The following is a 26,036-nucleotide window of genomic DNA, read 5'->3' as shown; positions in this document are numbered from 1 at the left end:
CAAAGTTTGATTTCTCTTCAGCCTACCTTGTCTGTTTTGTTCTGAGACCTATACCACTTGTATAGATTTTGAGGTGTAAGAATAAAAACACGATATTTTATTATAATTGTTTATGGTAAATGATTTGCACAATGAGGGTCCCAAAAATCAATCCCCCAGGGAAGTTTCCATTCCCCTGGGAAATGAACACCCTAATTGTTCTCCCTTTAAACGAGTTACCAAAGATCAGAAAATTCACACACTTGGGAGTTTTTATCTCTGAAGATCCAGGAGTTAGAAATTCCAACTGGATGACTCCATATGTGTCCTAGGACAGAAGTACATTAGCAGAGGGCTACTTCTGCCTCTGACAGCCACAGACACCAGCTGCTGCCAAGGAAATGGGAAAAGCAACCCAGATTGCAGCTATAACACACCTGGTCAATTGTGAAATTTGACTTGAATGGAGAGAAATCTCATTTTGACTCCACTTGGTATTGAGCATGAAGGGCAGCCTGGCCTCCAAAGGAAATGGAAGAGAGAGGACAGCTCAGAGAAAACTCAACCAACAACCAATTCAGGAAACAGAATGGTGTTCTCTGAGTGCCAAGGTGCCCTTACTGACACCTACCTCAACAGTTTTTCAAAACAAGGACATCTCCACTCCCACAAATCTTGCTTCAGAAGCGACTTTTCCTCTGATAAGTAGTGTTCTTCTGTCTGAGAACCATACATGCAGGAAATAAGAACAAAGAGGAGGCATCCAAGCCAGCAGATCAAATATATCTACTCCTCTACTGCTCAACATGCTCATCTCTATGAGTTTATTAGGGGAACAAAATGCGTAAGAGGGTCTTTCTATGAAGGACTTTATGGGATGGTTTATGGAGAAAAACAAGAATCCAGCTGACAGCTGTAACATTATGAGTATGGATGAGGCACCTGGGAGGTACAGGGGAGAAACAAGATTCAGAGGGAATCTTAGATGTTTGCATTAGAAAAAATAAAATATTTAAAATCAATGCTCTAAGTTTCATATTAAGAAGTTAGAAAATTAAACCCCAAATAATATCAAAATAAGAGCAGAAGGCAATAAAATGTAAAATAATCAATAGAAAAAGTTAATTTTTAAAACATTAATGAAAGTAATACCAAGTAATACCAAGTAGTGAGACTGATCGAGAAATAAGGAGAAAAAGCACAAATTACCAATACCAGAAATGCAAGAAGGAACATGACTGCAGGTTTTTAGAGATATTAAAAAGATGATAAGCAACGTTATACCAATGAATATCACAGAACAGAGATGAATGAATTTCTTGATAAATATCAAGAATGAGGAAGAAACAGAAATTCTGAACAGCCATATTCCTGTTAAGGCAGTGTTTATCCAAGTGTGGTTCTCCACAATGGCAGTATCAGGTATGCCTGGGAACTTTCTGAAATGTAAATCCTCCAGCCCCACTCCAGACCTATGGAATCAGAATTTGGGGGGTACAGTTTCAGCAAGTTGTTTCAACAGGTAAACTGGTGTTTCTGATATCGTTTGAGAACTGCTTCAATATAATCACCCCAAAAGAAACTGAGGCTCAGGTCTTCCCTGGTGGTCCAGTGGTTAAGACTCTGTGCTTCCACCTCAGGGGCTGTGGGTTTGATTCCTGGTCAGGAAAGTTTCACATGTTGCACAGTGCCGCCAAAAAAAAAAAAAAAGAATGAAAGAAAGAAAAAGAAATGCAGGCCCATATGGTTTAGCTAATAAATTTTACCAGACACAGAATAAAGAAAAATGCCAGCCTCTCAAAAACTCTGAGCGAACAGAGAACACTTGACATTATTATTTTTAATTTCTACTCCCTTATGGAAAGTGTAGGAGATTCTCTTTATCCACCTTTTCATTCTTGTTTTGAAGTCACTCCTGGTTTCTTTGGAGTGAGCCATTCTGACAGACCAGAGATCCAGTGTCCAGGTGGCCACACTGTGTGCCTTTAAGTAGAGAAGCCTTTATGAACTGTCTTCTCCCCTTTGCCTGCAGCCCTTAGAGAAGAGGCTATCCACGTCTCTCTGCAGCAGCTAAGGCTTGAAGCTCACCCGCAATGATACCAACAGCACTGTGACCCTGCCTGATACTGTTGAATTAAACCTCACTCAAGCCAGAGTAGACACTGGGGCTCATAACATAACTGATCAAAATCAATCATTTTATGATCAATCATGCTCATGGTATTCCCTCTAAATAAAGACCATATGACTTTTCCACATCCGCTTATTCATTCTTAAGTCTCAGCTCAGGCATCACCTTCAGCAAGCCTTTACTGAACCCCAAACTTAGCAGAGAACTCCTCCTCTATACCTCTGCACCTCAATCAAAACACTTAGATTGACATAGCCGGCCTGGGTCTCTTTCTCTCTCCCATTATACTATCGGCTGCTTGAGGACAGAAACTACATCTTGCTCTTTACCTTTATTTTGGAGTGTCTCACAATGCCTGACGATCACATAATCGGTACTCAGTAAACATGTCGTGAAATGAGTCTACAAGTGGAGTCGAACAAGCCAAAATTTACATTCATAAATAAAATATGTTTAACTTGACTTTACTCAATACTTTTGGTAGGACTCTTTTAAAACTAGACACCTTTAACTCTTCATTTAATCTCTCAATAATATTGTTAATGCAAATAACGTGGCTGGTTTTCCATCTGCATAACTGATCTCCCTTTTTAAAAACTCTGGTAGGCATGTTAGTTTCTGGTAGGTGTCTGCCCACCAGATTGCAGGATTTCTTTGAGAATGAATACAGGGACCAAGAGGGTAGCAGTAAGATGACACCTAGAATCTTTGGCTAAAATGGCTGGATTCCTTCTTTTAGACTCTTTCTATAGACCTGTACTTCATCTTCACAGCTTCGTGGATCAGCCTGAAGCAAAAGGCGGCAGCTTCTCCCACCCACTCTACCCATAATTTGCTGGTACCACTCCAACCATACTCCCCTGTCGCGTGAGATCATAAAGAATTCATCTCCTGTACAAGTAGAACAAGTCCTTGAGGGAGGTCAAGTTTTACAGAGTCTGCAAGGTCTCATTCTTAATTATGATGAAGAACGGCATTCTGTGGCCATTAATTTTTATTGGAAAGGAATGCATTGTATTAACAGCTAGTACTTATTAAGTACCTACTGTATACCTAGAACTGGGTCACAAACCATGTATACATTGTCTCATTTAATTCTTATCAGCCACCTTATGGGTTAGGTACTATCAGTAGCCCACACCCTGAGAATATCTACGTTTAACTAGCTGAAAGATCACAGAGTTAGGGAGGGATAGAAATGATACTGAAATGGAGGCCTCTCAGGTCCCAAAATCTATGCTCTGAGTGCCAAAACTATATTGCCTTGTTTATAGACTACTGGTTATGCCCCTATAAGGTCCCATACAAACCAACAGCAGAAGTAAGTCACTGATGTTAAGGAGGGGGGAAGCCACCTCACCAATCTAAAGATCAAAAGTACCCTTTAAACATGATTCGTTTTCCACACAAGAGGCTAATTTAAGGAAATTTTCCTTCTATACAAAATAATGGTGCTAAATGGAAAGCAATTTCACTTTACAATGGCTTCATCAGAACCTCACCTGTCAAATCCCCAAATCACGCTCCCAGAACACATCTCTCCATGCAGAGAAACCAGCAGGAAAAAAGCGGATATAAAGCAAACAGGTGAAAGCACAAAGTTAGTGTGATCTCATAAGCATAAACTACAGTCTTCTAATGAAGAGCTGTGCTCTCGGGCCACCACTAACACCATCGCTACCACCACCACCAGCATCACTATCATCCTATTGTAACTAAAAAGTAACCTCATTCCCAAAAAGGAGCACTTTGACCCCTAACAACCCGGAATGAGAAGTCAAGTGGGCCTTAGGAAGCATGTGGAGGTGATGGAATGCCAGTTGAGCTATTTCAAATCCTGAAAGATGATGCTGTGAAAGTGCTGCACTCAATATGCCAGCAAATTTGGAAGACTCAGCAGTGGCCACAGGACTGGAAAACATCAGATTTCATTCCAATCCCAAAGAAAGGCAATGCCAAAGAATGCTCAAACCACCACACAATTGCACTCATCTCACACGCTAGTAAAGTAATGCTCAAAATTCTCCAAGTCAGGCTTCAACAGTACTGCTGCTGCCGTGAACTTCCAGATTTTAAAGCTGGATTTAGAAAAGGCAGAGGAACCAGAGATCAAATTGCCAACATCTATTGGATCATCAAAAAAGCAAGAGAGTTCCAGAAAAACAGCTATTTCTGCTTTATTGACTATGACAAAGCCTTTGACTGTGTGGACAACAACTAACTGGAAAATTCTGAAAGAGATAGGAATACCAGACCACCTGAACTGCCTCTTGAGAAACCCATATGCACGTCAGGAAGCAACAGTTAGAACTGGACATGGAACAACAGACTGATTCCAAAGAGGGAAAGGAGTACATCAAAGCTGTATACTGTCACCCTGCTTATTTAACTTATACGCAGAGTACATCATGAGAAACGCTGGGCTGAATGAAGCACAAGCTGGAATCAAGATTGCTGGGAGAAATAGCAATAACCTCAGATATGCAGATGACACAACCCTTATGGCAGAAAGTGAAGAAGAACTAAAGAGCCTCTTAATGAAAGTGAAAGAGGAGAGTGAAAAAGTTGGCTTAAAACTCAACATTCAGAAATGGCATCTGGTCCCATCACTTCATGGGACATACATGGGGAAACAGTAGAAAGAGTGACAAACTATTTTTTCGGGGGCTCCAAAATCACTGCAGTTGGTTACGGCAGCCATGAAATTAAAATATACTTGCTCCTTGGAAGAAAAGTTATGACCAACTTAGACAGCATATTAAAAAGCAGAGACATTACTTTGCCAACAAAGGTCCGTCTAGTCAAGGCTATGGTTTTTCCAATAGTCATGTATGGATGTGAGAGTTGAACTATAAGGAAAGCTGAGTGCAAAAGAATTAATGTTTTTGAACTATGGTGTTGGCAGAAGCCTCTTCAGAGTCTCTTGGACTGCAAGGAGATCCAACCAGTCCATCCTAAAGGAAATCAGTCCTGAATATTCATTAGAAGGACTGATGCTGAAGCTGAAACTCCAATACTTTGGCCACCTGATACGAAGAACTGACTCATTTGAAAAGACCCTGATACTGGGAAAGATTGAAGGTGGGAGGAGAAGGGGATGACAGAGGATGAGATGGTTGGATGGCATCACCAACTCAATGGACAAGAGTTTGAGTAAACTTGGGAGTTGGTGATGGACAGGGAGGCCTGGTATGTTGCAGTCCTTGGGGTTGCAAAGAATCAGACACGACTGAGCAACTGAACTGAACTGATGACACCTAAAGAACGAGGCTTCTGTTTATCCACCAAACAGGCACTGTTAACACTACCAAAAGGGTTAATTTTCTTTCTTAATGATGGGTCATAAGTGAGCCATAATAACAAGCAAATATATTGCTCTTACTAACAATATCACTGTCGTTTGGTCACTAAGTCTTGTTCGCCTCTTTTCAACCCCATGGACTGTAGCCCACCAGGCTCCTCTATCCATCAGATTTCCCAGGCAAAATTACTGGAATGGCTTACCATTTCCTCTTCCAGGGAATCTTCCTGACTCAGGGATCGAACCCACGTCTCCTATATATCCTGTATTAGCAGGGAGATTCTTCACCACTGAGACTAAACAATTAGTGTACTAATGACATGGTATACTACAATTAGTAAAATTATCACAAAATCATGACAACACTGTTTGGAATTATGGACTTGGCGTACCAGCAGAGGCGATCACGCACCTCACAGTCCACACTGCACACATCAGGTTCTTTTCTTGAGCTATTTAATTGCTTTGCTAACTCTCAGAAACCCTTGATTTTGATCTAAATGATAAAACATAACATAGATTAAGAAACTGATTATTAAAAAGTCAACCCACAAGACCTCCATTTATATTTGTATCAAAGGGCAACAAGACAACACGGACAACCCTATCCCCCAGTGGCTGAGCACTGAAACTCACAAATTCACAGCAGAGAGGAGGAGCTTGCCCTGTGACTCCAGATAGAGGCATGCTTCTAGAGGTGGTGCACTGACTCTGGGCTCGTACCAGTTTCAAGGGACATTTTTGCTGTCTGCTGTACTAAGTAGGAATCTATCCCAATTTATATTGAGGCTCACTTTGTAGTTACCAGCTTTCACTGAAATTACTGTAACTTTACCCCCACTTATAAGAGATGGGACTGGATTTCTCTGTAAATTTGTATGGTTTCATTGCTTCCAGTGTAACAATATGCAATAAAATCAAAGTTTTTCTTTTAAGATCCGTGATTTTACACTTTTTAGGTCTAATAGAATATAACAAACAGCATGTAGACTTATGATTTCTGATTTGTTTCAGCACAGAGTATATACTCTGTTTGCATAATCCAAACAATATTATCCCTTCAGGACAATTTCAAAATCTCCTTTAATGCAAGATTTAAAGTACTTCTTGTTCCTTATAAAATTTAAATGCATCAAAACACCTATCAAACTGCATATGTCAGCTACATAAACAATGAAATAGAATTCATAAATCTGCTATACAGACAATGAATCACAGGTCATAATGTTGATAATAATGGCAAAAAGACCTTTTATATTTACTAAAACCCAGGAAGTGCACTTACTGTGTTCAATCTTTATCTCATTTAACACTGCAACAACCCTATCAGGTAAGTACTATTGTTATTCCCTCCATACAGATGAAGAAAGTGAGGCTTAGAGCAAGGTTTCTCAACCCTGGCACTGTGGACATTTTGGACCAGATAGTTCTTTGTTATGGTGGGGATGTTCTGTGCGTTGTAAGATGTTTAGCAGCATCCTTGGTCTCTATCTGCTAGATGCCAGTGGTATATCCCACTCCCAGATGTGACAACCAAAAATTCCTCCAGGCACTGCCAAATGTTCTCTGGGAGCCAAAGCACCTCCACTTTAGAACCACTGGCTTAGAGAAATCAAAGAGTTTACTAAAGGTCATACACTTAGAAAATAGTAGAGCAGGGATTAGAAGCCTGGCATCCTGACTCTAGAGTGCCGGCCATCAGCCAGTAAAACAAAGCACTGTTCACTTTGTGACAGTTTTTTTTTTTTTTTCAATATTTATTTATTTGGCTGCATGGGGTTTTAGTGGTGGCACGCGGGATCATCAATCTTTCATTGCAGCATGCAGGATCTTTAGTTTCAGCATGTGAACTCTCAGTTGCAGTATGTGGGCTCTAGTTTCCCAACCAGGGATAGAACCCAGGTCCCCTGCACTGGGAGCAAAGGGTCTTAGCCATTGGACCGTCAGGGAAGTCCCTCTGTGATAGTTTAAATGACATAAAATTTCCCTCCAAATAGAAAACTAAATGTGAAGATGAACATGACTGTCTTCCTGTGGAAAGATCTTTTATGACCACATTAAACTGGGCCCTTTCAAGTTTGTCTTCCTAACTAAGGCCCATGTCCCAGAGGCTGTCGACTTTGCACAGGGCTCTCCCACCCCACCTACTCCAATGTTCTTTCCAAAATATGGTCACCAATCACTTGGTTAAGGCTGATTCCACTCTTCAATAAATAAGAGACAGTCCCTGTCCCTTGGCCATCTGCTTCCTACCAGCTCCCTTACATGACCCTTTTCTGTCTCAAAGCGTAAGCCCTTTGCACAGTGACCATCAAATGCTGGTTTCTCTCTGAGGGATCCCCAAGCCTTCAGTGACTAAGCATTTTCCACGTGCCAAAAACTTCCTATGTGCTTCACATATACGATTTTATTCTGGGCTCCCAAGAACCCAAGGAAGTATTAACATTTCCACTGGACCTGTAGGAAACGAAAGCTCTGGTAAGAAGGGAACCTACCCAAGCCTGACCCAAGATTTGTGCCACGACTCATATTTTAGTCTAGAAATGGGTGACTCTAAACCCCTGCTCTTCACCCAACCCTCTGCCCTTCTCCCTTCATGGATGAGCAAAGATTACAGACATGCCTCTTCCAAAGCATGTTCTCGGTTTAGTCTGATCCCTTCAGCTTGCTTAGAACTTTTCATGCGGGTTCCTTTTCCCCAAAGTTATGGGAATAAACAATACAGAGAATAGCATGATTCTACTTCTGCAGAGACACAGGGAAAAATTCAGGCAGTGAACTTTTTTCATGAACTTTGAAAAGGTGGTATCATATTAAATCAGAGGACAGAAAAATACAGGACAAGTTTTCCTTTATCTGATTCTATTTTTGTTATTTACTTTTCATGCATAAAGGGTTATGTATTCATGTGTGACTGATTACACTGCTTCAAAGCATTTTAAGTGGTTAAGTACTAAAATAGATAATTTGGAGAAAAAAATTACTTGGTGATAGAGGTGAAGAATTTTTCCTTTTTCCCCTTTAAATCACATTATTTAAATATAGCCTGTTGGGATTTTTTTAAGCCTTCAATGAACTTTCCTGAGAACTTCAACTTTTGGGTTGAAGCCAAATATGAAAATTTTCAAATGTAAAATGTCTTGATGAGAAAATAAAAATTGGCAGAGCAGGGAAATGAACTCCCAAAGGCATATTTTTCTGACCCTTTTGACTTTATTCAGTTTTGAACGACTTCATTTGGGAGTGGGAGGGAGTTCCACAGCTGTAAAAAATTATAAAACTACCAGAATAGAAAAAAAAAAAATTAGGCATTTTTGGTATCTCAAAGATCTGCCTTTAAACCCTAGCCCAACCATTTCTCTGCTTTGTGACATCAGTCAAGTTACTTGTTTTTCCTGAGTTCTTCATTGGTGAACCAAAATCACTATGAAGATTAAATAAGATAATGTGCGTGAAGCTCTGCCATGTGGTAGACATATAATAAATTTGATCAATAAAGAAGATATACTTATGTTTTTGCCAAAGTTTACATTTTGACAATTGTCCTTTTAATATCCTTCTCATGATTAGTTCACGCTATTGAAGTAAAGCGCTGCTGCTGCTGCTGCTAAGTCGCTTCAGTCGTGTCCGACTCTGTGTGACCCCATAGACGACAGCCCACCAGGCTCCCCCATCCCTGGGATTCTCCAGGCAAGAACACTGCAGTGGGCTGCCATTTCCTTCTCCAATGCATGAAAGTGAAAAGTGAAAGTGAAGTCGCTCAGTCGTGTCCGACTCTTCGCGACCCCATGAACTGCAGCCTACCAGGCTCCTCCATCCATGGGATTTTCCAGGCAAGAGTATTGGAGTGGGGTGCCATTGCCTTCTCTGGAGGTAAAGTGAGAAGTATCTAAATCATGAGTGATCTGGCTTGAGGTCAAAGGACCATCACTACAGGGCCAGACTACGTTATCTGCCCAGTGACCTCCACGCTAATCAGCAAAGTTGCTCCTCCCCAGTGATTCAGTTATAGGTCACAGAGTGTTTGTCATCACTGTAAGTGTTGGTTGGTGGTCTGAACTTTCTTGTAGAAAACCTCAGCAGTTAGAAAATATCATTTTTGAGCCAAAAGGAACCATATCAATTCTCATGTTCAAGCTTATCTCTTTTACTGTGAGGACTCTGAGATAAGAGAGGAGTTAACTGCAAAGCTAAACTAGCGACAGAATATAAATCTGATTCTTAATCTTTCATCCATACCAGTGGTTCTCAATCACAGGTGATTTTACCCCCCAACAAACCTTTAAGGGGGTTGATATTGACATCTAGTGAGTAGAGGCCAGGGATGTTACTAAATACCCTACGATGCAAAGGACAGCTGCTACAAAAACACAAACAGTACCAAGATTAAGAAACTCTGATCTACACTACTGGACCCAGAGTCTCCCAACACTCCAAAAGCTGCCTTATAAGCTGACACTGTTGGGCACTGGACTTGGCCCCCATTTGAAAGTCCTCACCAATGACTGAATTAATCAAGTCAATTCTTCCTCTTCAGTATTGAGGGCTACTGGGATTAGGAAGGATATAGAGACGTGCCTACTTAGGCAACTGAAAGTCTGGGCTTAACTTCTGAAGCACAGTGATATGCCAACATGAGTGCTGCTGAAATCTTACAGAAGCACTTAGGTCTTATTAGGCAATCTAAGAAAATGATTCTCAAAACCATTTTGGCAAAACATCACAGAACCGTCAAATGATGCATACCACACAGTTATCAAATATTCAGAATAATGCACCACAAACAAATACATTGATGCTGCACTAAACATCTCCCAGACTAATGGTCTGAATGGAGGAGAGAGAGAAACTGAAGCAACAACGTGGAGCAAAACACTGTCAGAGTCTCCACCCAACACTAGAGTTCCATAGGAAAAGATCTCAAACAGAAACACAGATCCAAGGAGCTGCAATGACCCAAGCAATTGTGTATTTTTTGGTTCTTGCCCTTGCATGCCATCTGGCTTGCTGACCTCATAGGCCTCCACCCTGGCCAGTGTGAAGGCCAAATAGAGCCTCAATGTGGGAGTATGTGGTGATCTGCAAGTATGAGTCATTCATCAATCTAAGCTTATTTACTCCCAGTTCCACCTGGTAATTCTGGCTTTAATTCTGACCCATGGTAGAAATACATAAACGATCCCAATCTGATTCACTCATAAAGTCAACCCACATTTAATAAATACCAACCATGTCCAAAGCACCATGCTTTGGGGGATCACAGTCTCTATTCAAAAAAATCACAAGATGTCAAGAAGAATGACAAGCATCCAACCAATTATTGTACCTAGTACTAAAGTAGTGACTGGAGGAACAAACTCTCTTTTAGGCAGAATGATGGAAAGAAGGCCCCATGGAAAGAAACGGCATTTGAATTAGACCTAGAGGAAAAAGTGGGAATTCAACAGGTAAAAATGAGAACATTCAAAATACTAGAAAAGATTATGAATGAAGAAGGGATGACACAAAACACAAGGCAAATAGGACATCAGCAAAGAGTTGAGCTTGACGGGAACTCAAAGTGAATGGGAGGGAATAACAAAGTAGGAAAACAGATGGAGAAAGATGTAGAAATCCTTCAAGTTCTAGATAAGAAAGTAGTCTTTATTAGCTGAAAGGAAGCCAGTGGAGGTTTGTTGCTTTTGTAGTTACTGTTGTTATTTTCTAAACAGATGTGACATCATCAGAGACACTGTGGAAAAAGGAATCAGACATGGGTGAGCAGAATGGAGATGAAGTAACCAGAGTAACAAGAGCAGTTAGGAGGCTATTCAAGACTCTGAGAGACAGATAGAGACAGGACCAAGATCATGAGAATGAAAACAGTGAGGAGGAAAAGCCCACAATTTATTAGAGACCCATTTATCACATTTGGAGGGGGAGAACACAAAGCTAAAGTTGGAGAAACACACACAGCAGCAGTTCATATAAAGCAACTCAAGAGATCCTGGATGAGTGGGAGAATGGTAGTTATTATCAGAACTAAGATAGAGGAGAAAAGAAGACTGAACTGTGTCCAGGTGGCCCTCTTAACTCAAAAAAATGACAACTCAATGCCAAGGTGATTCCTGCTGCTGCTGCTAAGTCGCTTCAGTCGTGACCGACTATGCAACCCCATAGACGGCAGCCCATCAGGCTCCCCCGTCCCTGGGATTCTCCAGGCAAGAACACTGGAGTGAGTTGCCATTTCCTTCTCCAATGCATGAAAGTGAAAAGTGAAAGTGAAGTCACCCAGTCGTGTCCAACTCCTAGCGACCCCATGGACTGCAGCCCACCAGGCTCCTCCATCCATGGGATTCTCCAGGCAAGAGTACTGAAGTGGGGTGCCGTTGCCCTCTCCAATATCTAAATAAACCACCCATGGAACTCTGGAAGTCCACTGGTTAAAAATCTGCCTTGCAAGGCTATGTTCAATCCCTGGTCAGGGAACTAGATTCCACATGCCACAGGGCAACTACTGAGTCCTATTACTCCAAAGCCCACAAAGTCCCTATGCACTGCAATGAAGACCCAGTACAGCCTAGATAGACAGACAGACAGACTACCCAGACTTAGTGGCTGAGCTACTTACTCTACCTCAGCACCCTCTCCTCCCCAGCTAAGTCCCCAGCTCCTGCTAGACAGACTCATGAATCCAGATCCTGTGCCTGTGCTCGACTAAGTGAGTAAGGGATGAATGAGCAGCAGCTGCCTTATACACCACAGTCTGAGCAAACCACCTATGTGGACCCTCTGTCACTCTCCATTCTGCCCGGCTGTTTTCCCTGAAATCACAGTACTTATAGACCACTTTCCACGTTAACTGTCTTTGGATTATCCTTTGTGGCTAAGTCTCAGTGTCCATCTATGATCTGTGCTCTAACCATACCACTTTGCTCCTTTCTCTGGTCCACTCTGCCTGCCACCATCCACTGTAAAGTCACCCTGACTCAGTTGGCAATCTCAGAACTTAAACTGGACATATTCTCACAGCTGATCACATGGTTCCTACTACTTTGAGAATTGATCAGTCATCACAAACACATATAGGAAAATATTTTTAAAGGGTTTTATCTCTTAGAAGATTCCCTTGCCCCTTGTATTAGATGTCACCACTAATACTTGGGCTCTAAATGTCAATACAACTGAGTAAGTAGTAGTATGCAAGACTACCATCCACAAGCATGCAAAAATATGTGTATTGATGTAACCTATCACCCCTTTAACTTTCCCAACAAGTTATTTGGCTGTCCTTTTTTACCGTGAAGGTAAAAGACTATATCCATTGAGTGTATGTCAACAATGCCACAAAGAGTTTCAGGATTCACCAATGAGTCTTAATATGTCTGGGATGAAATGGGCGCAGTTCAGCAAAAGATGCACCTGTTAACACAAGAATACAAGTACTTGGAAGGCAGTCTTCCCAAAGGGTGATACCCACTCACCTTCCTGCCCATCCCCACCCACACACACCAGTCTATTACTGACAGCAAAGGTGGAGGTTCTGTTGATGACTCATTAAGTATGCTGATTCGTGAAGGCAGACCTGACTAGAGGAATCATTTGCTGGATTTAATCAATTATTGGGTTCATCAAATGTGATTAATGAGTCACAGAAAAATCCAAATGAAAGAAGCATTAGACACTTAAGGGAAAAAAATAACTCCTTGTTTTGCCTTGCAACAGAGAGAGGTCATTCTGTTTTCGATGTGTGTGCAAGACACACTTTATCCATTACTTTCACGTGCTTGCATCCTGAGCTGTCTTCTTAATGTCCAGAATATTTTAAAGCCATTTGCCCTTTTGAGAAAAGCCTAAAGACTCAGCAAAACATACAATTTTAAAATAACTGAAGACATGAAGAAAACCAAAAATCCTCAACTATCTCATTAGACTTTAATATCCTTATACTTTTTTAATGAATGTTAAAAAACACTGTAGGGTCTCTTTGTGATCTAGTGACAGAAGAGTATACGATAATTTAAGTATCTTCTCCAAAGATCTAATTGTTCCCAATAACATTCAATATTTACATCTATTATAGCACTTACCATATTTTATTATAATTTTTTTCACATTCACACCTAACAATCCCAAGACTTCCCAGGTGGTGTTAGTGGTAAAGAATCCATGCAATGCAGGAGATGTGGTTTCAATCCCTGGGTCAGGAAGGTCCCCTCGAATAGAAAATGGCAACCAACTCCAGTATTCTTGCCTGGATAGAGCACTCCATGGACAGAACAACCTGAAGGGCTACAGTCCTTAAGGTAACAGAATCGGACACAACTGAGTAACTGAGCAAGCAGGCACGTCTACAAGCCTGTGGACCTCTTCACAGAGGTTATTTCACATATATGCTTTTACTTCCAGTATTTTTTAAGTATATATCAATAGCAAATATTAAGTAAACTTTTGTTAAGATGGGAGATTATTGCAAAGTACTATGCATGTAATTATCAACCTAATATCAACTAACAAGAAGAGAGACAAGTTTGGCTCAAGTTAATTTCTCACAGAAATGTCTAGAATTATGAAACGTGTACATCAATCAGACAGAGTCAGAACCAGAACTTCCACTAAAAGACCTAAGCAGAGCTAGGATTAATAACAAATTAACAAAATCCTTCACGCTAATGAGGGTTTCGCTATCTGGTGACCTTAAAACTCCAACTCCTGGCCATCTTGACCAAAGTATTTCCACTGTTCAGTCATATGAAAACACAACAATAGTCCATGGAGGTCCCTCAGGTGTGTGAATACATCTTTCCTTGTACCTCTGCCTGGAATTGTGCTGAACAGTCACAGTTCCCCTCACACACTGAAATACGGTGAGTGTGTGTTCTTGTGTGTGTGTGTTGGAAGCTCTTCTAACACAGATTTAACTTATTACATCATCCCTCATAACAGTTTTTTTTTTTCTTTATGCTGCTGCCAAGTCACTTCAGTCGTGTCCGACTCTGTGTGACCCCATAGACGGAAGCCCACCAGGCTCCCCCGTCCCTGGGATTCTCCAGGCAAGAACACCGGAGTGGGTTGCCATTTCCTTCTCCAATGTGTGAAAGTGAAAAGTGAAAGTGAAGTCGCTCAGTCGTGTCCAACCCTTAGCGACCCCATGGACTGCAGCCTACCAGGCTCCTCCATCCATGGGATTTTCTAGGCAAGAGTACTGGAGTGGCTTGAAATTGCCTTCTCCGTTTTTCTTTATGAGTAGCCCAGAAATATTAGACTACCTCTAATCTGATTATCTCTATCTGTGATTATTTTATACATGGTCTGGCATGCTTTCTCAAAGATATAAACTTCTCATAGACAGACCTGATACCCTGAAGTTGTAGCTGTATTGAAAACAACCTGACGAGAATTTCACAGGGAAGCAGGCTTCCCGTGTAATCCTCTCTAGCTGTCAAATTGCCATTTCATCACTTCAGCAAATCTCTTGAAATGATTGGCCTTCGTGGACAAGACCCATTCATAAAGCCAAAGGATGGTTCCCCTTAATTGTGTTGATTTAAAGCTCAATCCAGTAAGGTTTTCTGTGCAGGGAGAAGCTTACCTCCTACCTACAGGTGCCCTTGCTAACCCAGTAAAGAGTACTTGTAACATCACTCTTTTGATTGCAATTCTGCTCTTGAAAGAGGTGAGTACATTTTCCTTAACACTAAATGTGAGACTCAGTAGAATCGCTATCATTAAAATATCCTTCTTGTGGGCTACTAAGATCTGCCTAGCATTTTATAAAAAATGTAAAGAAAGATGTCTACCTCAGTTGGGTTGTAGTTGGATAATGATGACTTTGCAAGCTAGTGGATTTTTTTTTCCTTATCATTGCTTTTGAAGGTAAATAAATACATGAGTGAAAAGAAATTAAATTTAGCAAGAAGACTTTAAACAAAGGTAGATGATTTGTGTATCTTAGGCTGTCTTTCCCCTAATGTCCAAAACAAACCTATAAGATTTAAAGCTTTTTAATATAACGTTTGAGTCATTTCATTTTCCAACATGAAGCCACCAACTTTACTTGACTCATTATTCAGTTCAGTTCAGTTCAGTCGCTCAGTCGTGTCCGACTCTCCGTGACCCCATGAATCACAGCACGCCAGGCCTCCCTGTCCATCACTGAAGCCAAATAACTACACTTAGAATTCAACTGACCAGCTGAATCCACACTAGTATGCCTGTTCCTAACATGAAAAACCCAGTCCATCCTGAAGGAAATCAGTCCTGAATATTCATTGGAAGGACTGATGTTGAAGCTGAAACCACTATCCTTTGGCCACCTGATGTGAAGAACTGACTCATTTGAAAAGACCCTGATGCTGGGAAAGATTGAAGGCGGGAGGATAAGGGGACAACAGAGGATAAGGTGGTTGGAAGGCATCACCGATTCAATGGACATGAGTTTGAGTAAATTCCGGGGGTTGGTGATAAACAGGGAGGTCTGACGTGCTATAGTCCAGGGGGTCACAAAGAGTCGGACATGACTGAGCGTCTGAACTGAACTGAACTGAACATGAAAAAGGAATCACAGCTATTCCCAGTCCAAATGAATCAACCAAGAGACAAGCATATATTCAAATATACCAGCATCAGAGAAGGGTATCAAGATATGTTTAAAAGTGTGTACCATTCATCAAACGAGGTATCCACAGACTCCCAGTTTACAGATATCTGGAAAAGGTCTCAAACAAGATCATTCTGCAAAAGGTTAAAGGTTTGATACATGAAAGTGGCCTCAAATTCATTAACACCTTTTCATCAATAGATATAATCTATGTCCCCTTCTCTCAACTCTGGATGGGTTGTACAATACCTTAACCAATAAGATACAGCAGAAGTGACACTGAGCCAGTTTCAGGGAGATAGAATCTTCCACTCTTTATCTCTTGGAACACGTGGCCTAAGAGGCCAGCTAAGAGTTCAACTCCCCTGAGATTCCCTTGCAGTAGAAGCTCAAGCTCATGGAGACATTTTGGAGGATGAAAACCATGTGGAGAGAGAGAAGAAACAGGAGCAACAAAGCTCCCCACATGCAAATGAAGACTCAATCTTGGAAGTGGATCCTATATCCCCAGCAGCCCTGGATGACACCAGGTGTGCATCAGATCCAAGACACCCAAACAAGTCCTTCCTGAATTCCTGACCTACAAAATCATGAGCAAAGTAAAACCTTTGTTCTAATCCATAAGAGTGTCGTGACAGATTAGCAGACGTGGATCTATTTCATATGAGGATAGGTATGTGATTAAAAACAGAAGAGCTCAAACCACACCTCTGTTAATTTGCACTTCACTTCAACAAAGCTAATAAGCTAAAATCAGTCTTATTTTTACATTGACATCAAAATGCAACAGTGTTCATGTGAGATATGCAAAAATATGCTTTCCTCAAAAGTTGACATAGTAATTTGAAACCTGACAGGTTTGAGCAGATCTCCTGTAAAACTCCCTCTTACCTGTCTATTTTTCTCCCCTTAAAATAAAATTGAGGCAACACGGAAACATCTTATACCCCTAGTTAACTACATGTAAAAATTATAAATTACCTTTTACTACTGACGACTATTATGCCTTCTCATCTGAGTGATTAATTTACACCATTCTTAGCGGTTCAAATGCAACCACTACCATGAGCCTGATGAACCTGAACAAGACAGAATTATTTGGCCACCTTTATAAGCTTACTATATTTAGAGAAGTACAGCAACCCTCTAGGAAGCTTTTAAGTTTGAGTTCATTTTCTCTCAATGATTGTGTACCTCCTCACTGCGTATCAAATGATGACACCACTACTTTGGATTACTGACTTTATTTAAAAACCATAGGACATAGGAGCCTCTACTATGAGATGAGACTCTCTAGAAAAGGTCATATTAAAGTCGTCATCTGAAGGTAATACTATTTTTAAAAGACTTTTTTATTTTTATGTATTTTTTTTGGCTGCACTGGGTCTTTATTTCTGTATGCAGGCTTTCTCTAATTGCAGCAAGTGGGGGCTACTCTCCAGTTATGGTGCATGGGCTTAGTTGCTCTGCAACATGTGAGATCTTCCTGGACCAGGGATCGAACCTATGTCCCCCGCACTGGCAAGTGGATTCTTAACCACTGAACCACCAAAGAAGCCCTGAAAGTACCACTGTTGAAACCTACTGGAAGATTTTAATTGCAACAGTAATTTTTTATCCCATGTAACCTGTTAAAGTCACAATACCAAAGTCAATTAATGAAAAGCAGACACTAGCCTTTTAGACTGAGCCGTAGGTTTCTATTGCTCGGCAAACAAAAGACCTGAGCAACTCTATTTCTATGGAATGTGCTTTCCAAACTCTTCACAATAAAACAGAGTAATGGAGGGTGATGATAGATGATATTCCACTTTAAATTACCCTTTTTATGGTTAAATCAAAAGATTGCCCTTAAAGGAATCTGTATCTATGTTTTGAGCTCAATAGCATTTTGTCAGCAAATCAGCCTAGGAGAATCCAAAACCTGAACATGCATTTGAAGACCTTTCTGTGCTCCCATCCATAAACCTTGACACACTCAACTCACTCTGGTCAAGGTTTAGTAAAATCACTGGATAGTTCGGCAGTAATGAGTTTTTAAACGACTGTACCCACTCTTATGTGAGGGTATACACTTAACTGTGCCACACCAAATGCCTGCAATCAATTTTTAATTACAGCAAGAGTAACAACTCGAAGATAAAGCAGGCAACTCACTCAGAAGGAACCAAGACTCTTTATTACAATGAATGTCCATCATGAGCTTGACTTGTGAAGAACTGTGACACAGAGGAGTCAACCAACCAGCTCCCCTGTCTCAGAGAGACGCTCTTACCTCTGGGACGTTTTCTTGTATTTCCTCCTGTGGGAAAAGAAGCATAAACACATATCAGAAGAGAGTTTGCTGCAGGTGGTAGATAAGAAAAAGCTTCAATGGGGAGGGACACAGAGGTGAACACTGTAGAAAGTTCTCTCTATGAGGACGGTGGATCTCAAAGCCCACTTAAAAGTTCTGTGTTACAGAATGTTGTGCTTGAATGCATAGAACCACAGTCTAGCAGTTACACATAGCATCCCCAGAGGATGTTCCACCCTTTCCCCTCTGAGGGCACTGTAGCATCTTGGTTGAGATCAGACCTTAAAGACAGCAAGAACCAGGTTCAAATCTCAGCCCTTCAGCAGGTTCATGGGGTTGTTGAGGAATAAATGGGCAGACGCCTGCAAAGCATGTCTTATACCTGGCATATTAAATGGTCAATAACTATCAGCTATTCATACTGTCATTATTGTTAGTATTATTCCCATCAGCTTGCAATGAATTCTCCTTAAAGATTTGCCTTTTAAAATATAAATGTGTAATCATGCAACTAGACCATAAGATCAGACATAAGGTCTTCAGAGAAGGAAGGAGTGAGGAAGGGGACAATGAGAATGTCTAAAAGCAAAAGCGGTGACAGCAGCATCAGGAACTTGCTACTTACTGGCTCAGCTGTGAGCTCTGTCCCCCAGAAAAACAAGTCCCAGGAAGCACAGTGGCTGGACGTCTACTCCACCTCTCCTATTTACAGTCCTCATTTAGCCAGGGGCAAATCTTTTGGGCGTGGGGCTTCTAAATCTATCAGAGGGAGGTTATGTCTGCCCTGTCCCTCTTACCTGAGTCATTGTGGCATTGAAGGAGGAACTGGCCATAAAAGTTTGTATCCCGATGTTTTTAATGTTTGTGTCAACTTTTGTAGATTTCAAAGACCCTCAAAAGAGTTTTAGAAGACTCTTTACTGGAGGCGATTAGAGGAAAAGGAGTGGTGAGAGAGGAAAATGCACCTCCCAGGAGCATCTCTAGGAAGGGCAATGCTTCCCAGATGTCCCTGGTTCCACAACATTCCCATTACAGTCACTGCACCAGGAAGCCAAGCCACTGATTTGCTAATAGAGTTGTAAGTTGCACATGCTTTAAAAAAAAAAAGGCACAGACGTGTCAAATTCAGAATCCCTACAACCTATGACACTTTGTTCAAATGAAAACATACATGACGATGTGACATGTTAAATGAAGTAAGCCATGTACAGCACCAAACCCGCAGTGTGATCTTAACCTGATATGTACAAAGAAAACACACCAGAGTGATAACCATGAGCCCAGGGTAGTAGGTTAGTGAATCACTACTTTTATTTTTACTTGCATTAATTTTCTATATTTTCTATTTAAATGAGCGTTTCTATTTTAAATAAGCATTAAATGAGGTTGCAATTAGAAAAAAATATATAAAATATTCACATACCTATATACACAGTCACATATACAGATATACATTATACATATCTATAGGAGAAAACACACAGAAATATTTACATGTTTGAACTATAACGTATAGGTAGGAAAGAAGGTCAACTAACAGTTGACCTAATGAGGGCTTGGGGTTTAGAGTAAACTACCTGTGTTTCAATCTTGGCTGTGGCACTCAGCTCTACAGTGTTGGACTATATATTTGACCCCTCTGAGCTTCAGTTTCTTCATCTGTAAAGCGGGAATAATCAGAGCACCTCTCTCAAGACCTTGCAGTGAGAAACAAAGGATATCACCCACCTAAATTTCAGCCTCCCAAAGGCAGATTTTTTTAATTTATTTATTTTAATTGGAGGCTAATTACTTTACATTATTGTATTGGTTTTGCCATACATTGACATGAATCTGCCCCGGGTGTACATATGTTCCCCATCTTGAACCCCCCTCCCACCTCCCTCCCCATCCCATCCCTCTGGTTCATCCCAGTACACCAGCCCTGAGCAACTTGTATCATGCATCGAACTTGAACTGGTGATTCCTTTCACATATGATAACATACATGTTTCAATGCCATTCTCCCAAATCATCCCACAATCACCTTCTCCCACAGAGTCCAAAAGACTGTTCTATACACCTGTGTCTCTTTTGCTGTCTCGTATACAGGGTTATCATTATAATATTTCTAAATTCCATATATATGCGTTAATATACTGTATTGGTGTTTTTCTTTCTGGCTTACTTCACTCTGTATAATAGGTTCCAGTTTCATCCACCTCATTAGAACTGATTCAAATGCATTCTTTTTAATGGCTGAGTAATACTCCATTGTGTAAATGTACCACAGCTTTCTTATCCATTCGTCTGCAGATGGACATCTAGGTTGCTTCCATGTCCTGGCTATTATAAACAGTGCTGCAATGAACATTGGAGTACATGTGTCTCTCAATTCTGGTTTCCTCGGTGTGTATGCCCAGGAGTGCGATTGCTGGGTCGTATGGCAGTTTCTATTTCCAGTTTTTTAAGGAATCTCCACACTGTTCTCTATAGTGGTTGTACCTGTTTGCATTCCCACCAACAGTGTAAGAGGGTTCCCTTTTCTCCACACCCTCTCCAGCATTTATTGCTTGTAGACATTTGGATAGCAGCCATTCTGACTGGCGTGAAATGGTACCTCATTGTGGTTTTGATTTGCATTTCTCTGATTATGAGTGATGTTGAGCATCCTTTCATGTGTTTGTTAGCCATCTGTATGTCTTCTTTGGAGAAATGTCTGTTTAGTTCTCTGGCCCATTTTTTGATTGGGTCATTTATTTTTCTAGAACTGAGCTGCAGGAGTTGCTTGTATATTTTGGAGATTAATCCTTTATCAGTTGATTCATTTGCTATTATTTTCTCCCATTCTGAAGGCTGTCTTTTCACCTTGCTTATAGTTTCCTTCATTGTGCAAAAGCTTTTAAGTTTAATTAGATCCCATTTGTTTATTTTTGCTTTTATTTCCAATATTCTTGGAGGTGGGTCATGGAGGATGTGATTTATGTCGGAGAGTGTTTTGCCTATGTTCTCCTCTAGGAGTTTTATAGTTTTTACATTTAGATCTTTAATCCATTTTGAGTTTATTTTTGTGTATGGTGTTAGGAATTGTTCTAGTTTCATTCTTTTACAAGTGGTTGACCAGTTTTCCCAGCACCACTTGTTAAAGAGATTGTCTTTTCTCCATTGAATATTCTTGCCTCCCTTGTCAAAGATAAGGTATCCATAGGTGCATGGATTTATCTCTGGGCTTTCTATTTTGTTCCATTGATCTATATTTCTGTCTTTATGCTAGTACCATACTGTCTTGATGACTGTGGCTTTGTAGTAGAGCCTGAAGTCCAGCAGGTTGATCCCCCAGTTCCATTCTTCTTTCTCAAGATTGCTTTGGCTATTCGAGGTTTTTTGTATTTCCATACAAATTGTGAAATTATTTGTTCTAGCTCTGTGAAAAACACCATTGGTAGCTTGATAGGGATTGCATTGAACTTATAAATTACTTTGGGTAATATATTCATTTTCACAATATTTATTCTTCCAATCCATGAACACGGTATATTTCTCCATCTATTAGTGTCCTCTCTGATTTCTTTCACCAGTGTTTTATAGTTTTCTATATATAGGTCTTTTGTTTCTTTAGGTAGATATATTCCTAAGTATTTTATTCTTTTTGTTGCAATGGTGAAAGGAATTGTTTCCTTAATTTCTCTATTTTCTCATTATTAGTGTATAGGAATGCAAGGGATTTCTTTGTGTTGATTTTATATCCTGCAACTTTACTGTATTCATTGATTAGCTCTAGTAGCTTTCTGGTAGAGTCTTTCCCTGGAGAAGGAAATGGCAACCCACTCCAGTACTCCTGCCTGGAAAATCCCATGGATGGAGGAGCCTGATAGGCTACAGTCCATGGGGTCGCTGGGAGTCGAACACAATTGAGCGACTTCACTTTCACTTTTCACTTTCATGCACTGGAGAGGGAAATGGCAACCTACTCCAGTATTCTTGCCTGGAGAATCCCAGGGATGGCAGAGCCTGGTGGACTGCCATCTATGTGGTCGCACAGTCAGACATGACTGAAGCAACTTAGCAGCGGCAGCAGCAGCAGCCACTGTATCCCATTGCTTAAAACAGTGTTTTGCACTCCCTCCAAAAACTGTGATGGATGTGCACTGACCATCCTAGACACCCCACCTCCACCAGGGACAGCTAAACTCACTAGGCAGTAACAAGGGCAAAGGGTTCATCTACAGGCACACAGCACAGTGACCTATGGGTGTGACCCATGCCCTTGAACCTTGTTAGAACTGCTGTCTAACAAACCGAGCTAAGAAGTGTTTGGCAAGACTGGAAAATAACGCACTGAAATTGTGCAAGGACCAGAGAGGTAAGGGGGCAATCAGACCAGATGGATGCCCCGTTCCCACCGAGAAACTCAACTAGCTCTATCAACAAAGGGCATCTTCAGAGGCCAGAAGAAGACAACCTTTGCTATTCGCTTCCACAGAACTCTCCCAGCATCTGCCAAGGACCAAATACCAGCACCACTGAGAACCCTGAGAGCATCAGAATGAACAAAAATAAGAAAAGCTTCCATTTTCAGCAAATACTAGTAACAAACACTTAACATATATCACTGCTGCTGCTGCTGCCAGGCAGCAGGCAAGAACACTGGAGTGGGTTGCCATTTCCTTCTCCAATACATGAAAGTAAAAAGTGAAAGTGAAGTCACTCAGTTGTGTCTGACTCTTAGCGACCCCACGGACTGCAGCCTACCAGGCTCCTCCATCCATGGGATTTTCCAGGCAAGAGTACTAGAGTGGGGAGCCATGGCCTTCTCTGACATATATGACTAATCCTCATGATAACCCTGCTAAGATTCACTCTCTGAAAGAATCTGAATTCTAAAAAAGGAAATTAAGACATGTTACCAAAAGTGTTACTTTGTTATAACAACCAAGATTGAGATATGGCTCAGAATAGGTAGTTTTGATGGACTGAGGCGATGGACAGAGTTCAACAAGGAGAAATATGTAAGAACATGGAGCAAGCAGGTGAGGAGGGTATGATGCCTGGTGGCCTCAAACCAGCTCAGCTTAGCCAGATTCGAAAGAAGATAGCAGGTTCTAAGTCTAAAAAGTGCTCAACACAAAGCTAATCAAGAAAAGTAATAAAATGTATACATATTTTTTTTAAAAAGAGGATACCAGAGAGAAAGGGGTTCACCTCTTACATCACCCTATAGAAAGGTGATAGGGCTCTGGAATGTGATAAACCTGGTTCAAAACCCAACTTCTCCCTCTCTCACTGAGACTCAGACAAGCCCAACACTAAAGCAAGCTTTAGCTTCCACATCTCTAAAATGGGAGGAATGAGCTCAGAGAATATAGTGTATTGAATTACCTGGCACCGTGTATGCCATGTAAGGGCCATTCTAAAAGGTTTAGGACCCTTTGCCCCTCATTTTCAGTTTCTTGAGCCTAGGGGTCCTGTCATAGGGCTCACTGTATCTATCCCAAGGGTGTGCACATCAACCAGCACATGTCGGCACGCAACAAATGTCTGCTGGCAAAATAAATAAATCATGTGTAGCTGGCACCCACTATTACCAAAATATGGGCTGTGCCTTTGGTAGACCCAAAAAAGAGAGACCAAAAATCTGATTTTCAGTTCAACTCATCTCCCTGATACTCACTCCCCACCTTCATCAATGCATTCCTGAACTCACACATTCTGAAGTTCTCCCTTCTCAACTTGTCCCATTTAGACAGACAGCTCCCTCATCAAAAGAGACCCAACCCAAACAGTGTCCTCTTACACTGGAGCTGAAAGGTCAGTGCTTAAACACAAGAGAAAATACAGATCTATGGAAATTGCTCTACTCAAGATCCTACTCACTGATCATCTTGACTCAGCAAGATGGTGAGGCCTGAGTCCTGTGCTTTCAGCTAAGACATCACTTCCTCCTGAAAACCTTCTAGGGCCTCCCACACTGGATCATCCCTTTTGTGTGTTCCATGGTGGCTGAGCTCATCTGTTACGCTGATGGCAAGATCAATGGCTTGTCCAGTATCTCCTAATGGTTCTCTCTTGCCTAACATGGTGCTTAACAAATGACAAGTGCTCAATACACTGTTGCTGTGTGAATGAGTGGATTTACCAAGACACTAACCAAAATGCTTTCTTTCTACTCATTCTTCTTCTGTTCAGTGATAATTCAGTATAAGCAGTGAGGACATCTACCATAGACATGGTTTTCTACACACAGGAGAAATGCAATGGGAGAAGGCCTGGGAGGTGGACAGTGGTGGGACGCTCACAATTGTTGAGCACCTCCTCTGGTCCTTGTCTGTTACCTAAATTAACTCACTTTGACCTCCAACAGACCTTAGGAGGTTAACGTCACTTTATAGTTGATGGAAAGGATGCCCAATGGCTCAGCAGGTAAAGAATCTGCCTGCAATGCAGGAGATACCGGAGATGCAGGTTCAATCCCTGGGTCAGGAAGATCCCCTTGAGAAGGAAACGGTAACTGACTCCAGTATTCATGCCTGGGAAATCCCAGGGACAGAGGAGCCTGGTGGGCCACAGTCAAAAGAGTCGCAAAGAGTCGAACATGACAGAGCGACGAAGCATACACACATACTTGATGGAAATGAGGCTCAGAGAGTTTAAGTAACTTGACTAAGGATACAGAATCCTGAACCAATTGAGACAGAAAGCAAACTCTGAAGCCCTCCAAGAAAACCGAAGAAATTAGTCAAAGAAGTCAAAAGATGCCTGGAGGAAACTTAGACACTAGACAAATACAAACAAAGCCAACAATAGAAACGTACTGGGCTCTTTCCATCCAAATGCAGGAAATGAGCTGGATAAAAACTAGTTTATTCTTGGCCTTTTGTTTTTAAGAACTTCAACTGAATTTGCCCCTGAAAGACAAAGGAAATGTTTTTAAATGTTTTGGTTTCTCAAACTTATTTTAAATTTATAATTTTTTGAAAATTAATACATCAGAAGTCCCAAGATTCATGTAGCTAGACTAAGCTGATTCAGACCACAGAGAATGACCAAGCTGCCGTGCCCTGGAATCTGGGCAGCGTAGGGGATGGAGAGAGCACAGCCTCACACCGAGGCAGAAGGCAGGACATCTTCATGAGGCCAGACTGAGGAACTGCATCCATGCAAGTCTGGACCACTCTGCAAGCTCTGTTCCCTGGAATGCACTCTACCTTACTCACATACACACATACATGGCATTGGTTGTTTGCTTATTCATTTGTTTAAGGAGAGGCATTGTGGCATAGTGCTTGAGACCGCTTACCTAAGCTAAATCCCTTCTTTGACTTACTGTGTCCAATAAGCTATGTGACCTTTGGCAACTTACATCACTTTCGCAACCAACAGTCAGTCTCCTTATCTGTTAGATTTGGGTAACAGTAACATGCACTTCACAGGCTGATGTGAGAGATGAATGTAGTACTGGATGTAAAGCATTTAGCACAGGGCCAGGCATCCAATAAATGCAAGTGCAAGTCAGCTGCTGTATTTATAATAAAATAACAGCATCACATAAATAATAATGACATAATTTCATAGGTTTCCAAATTTTGGTTGGAAAAAGAAAAGTCTTTCACTGATTAGAAAATTTTAAATAAAAAAGTTTAAGATTGTTTTCTAAAGTAGAAAAACTGAACACTCCCAATTCTCCACGTTTTAGAACACCTGGGCCACAAAGAAAGCAAGTGCCAATCTCAGTCCTACTAAGGGAAGAAGGAACTAAACCCCTGCCCAGCTC

General features: G+C 41.1%; 1 protein-coding gene across 6 annotated transcripts in view; it reads right to left on the bottom strand.

Moving 5' to 3' along the window:
• Positions 1-26,036, bottom strand: part of PDE1C (phosphodiesterase 1C) — a 525,292-nt gene that overhangs the window by 279,224 nt on the left and 220,032 nt on the right. For 2 of the 6 annotated variants that reach the window (XM_055420917.2, XM_088834594.1), the window contains one exon: positions 18,266-18,292. The exons of the other annotated variants lie outside the window; for them this stretch is intronic. In XM_055420917.2, the coding sequence (XP_055276892.2) occupies positions 18,266-18,292 (27 nt within the window). The remainder of the gene's footprint in view (positions 1-18,265; positions 18,293-26,036) is intronic. 6 annotated transcript variants of the gene reach the window in all.

This window comes from Moschus berezovskii, chromosome 3, assembly GCF_049115385.1.
Source record: "Moschus berezovskii isolate FMDL1 chromosome 3, NW_MosBer_1.0, whole genome shotgun sequence".
NCBI classification, from domain to species: domain Eukaryota; kingdom Metazoa; phylum Chordata; class Mammalia; order Artiodactyla; family Moschidae; genus Moschus; species Moschus berezovskii.
The sequence above is the reverse complement of the archived record's forward strand: the minus strand, read 5'-3'. Positions and strand labels throughout refer to the sequence as shown.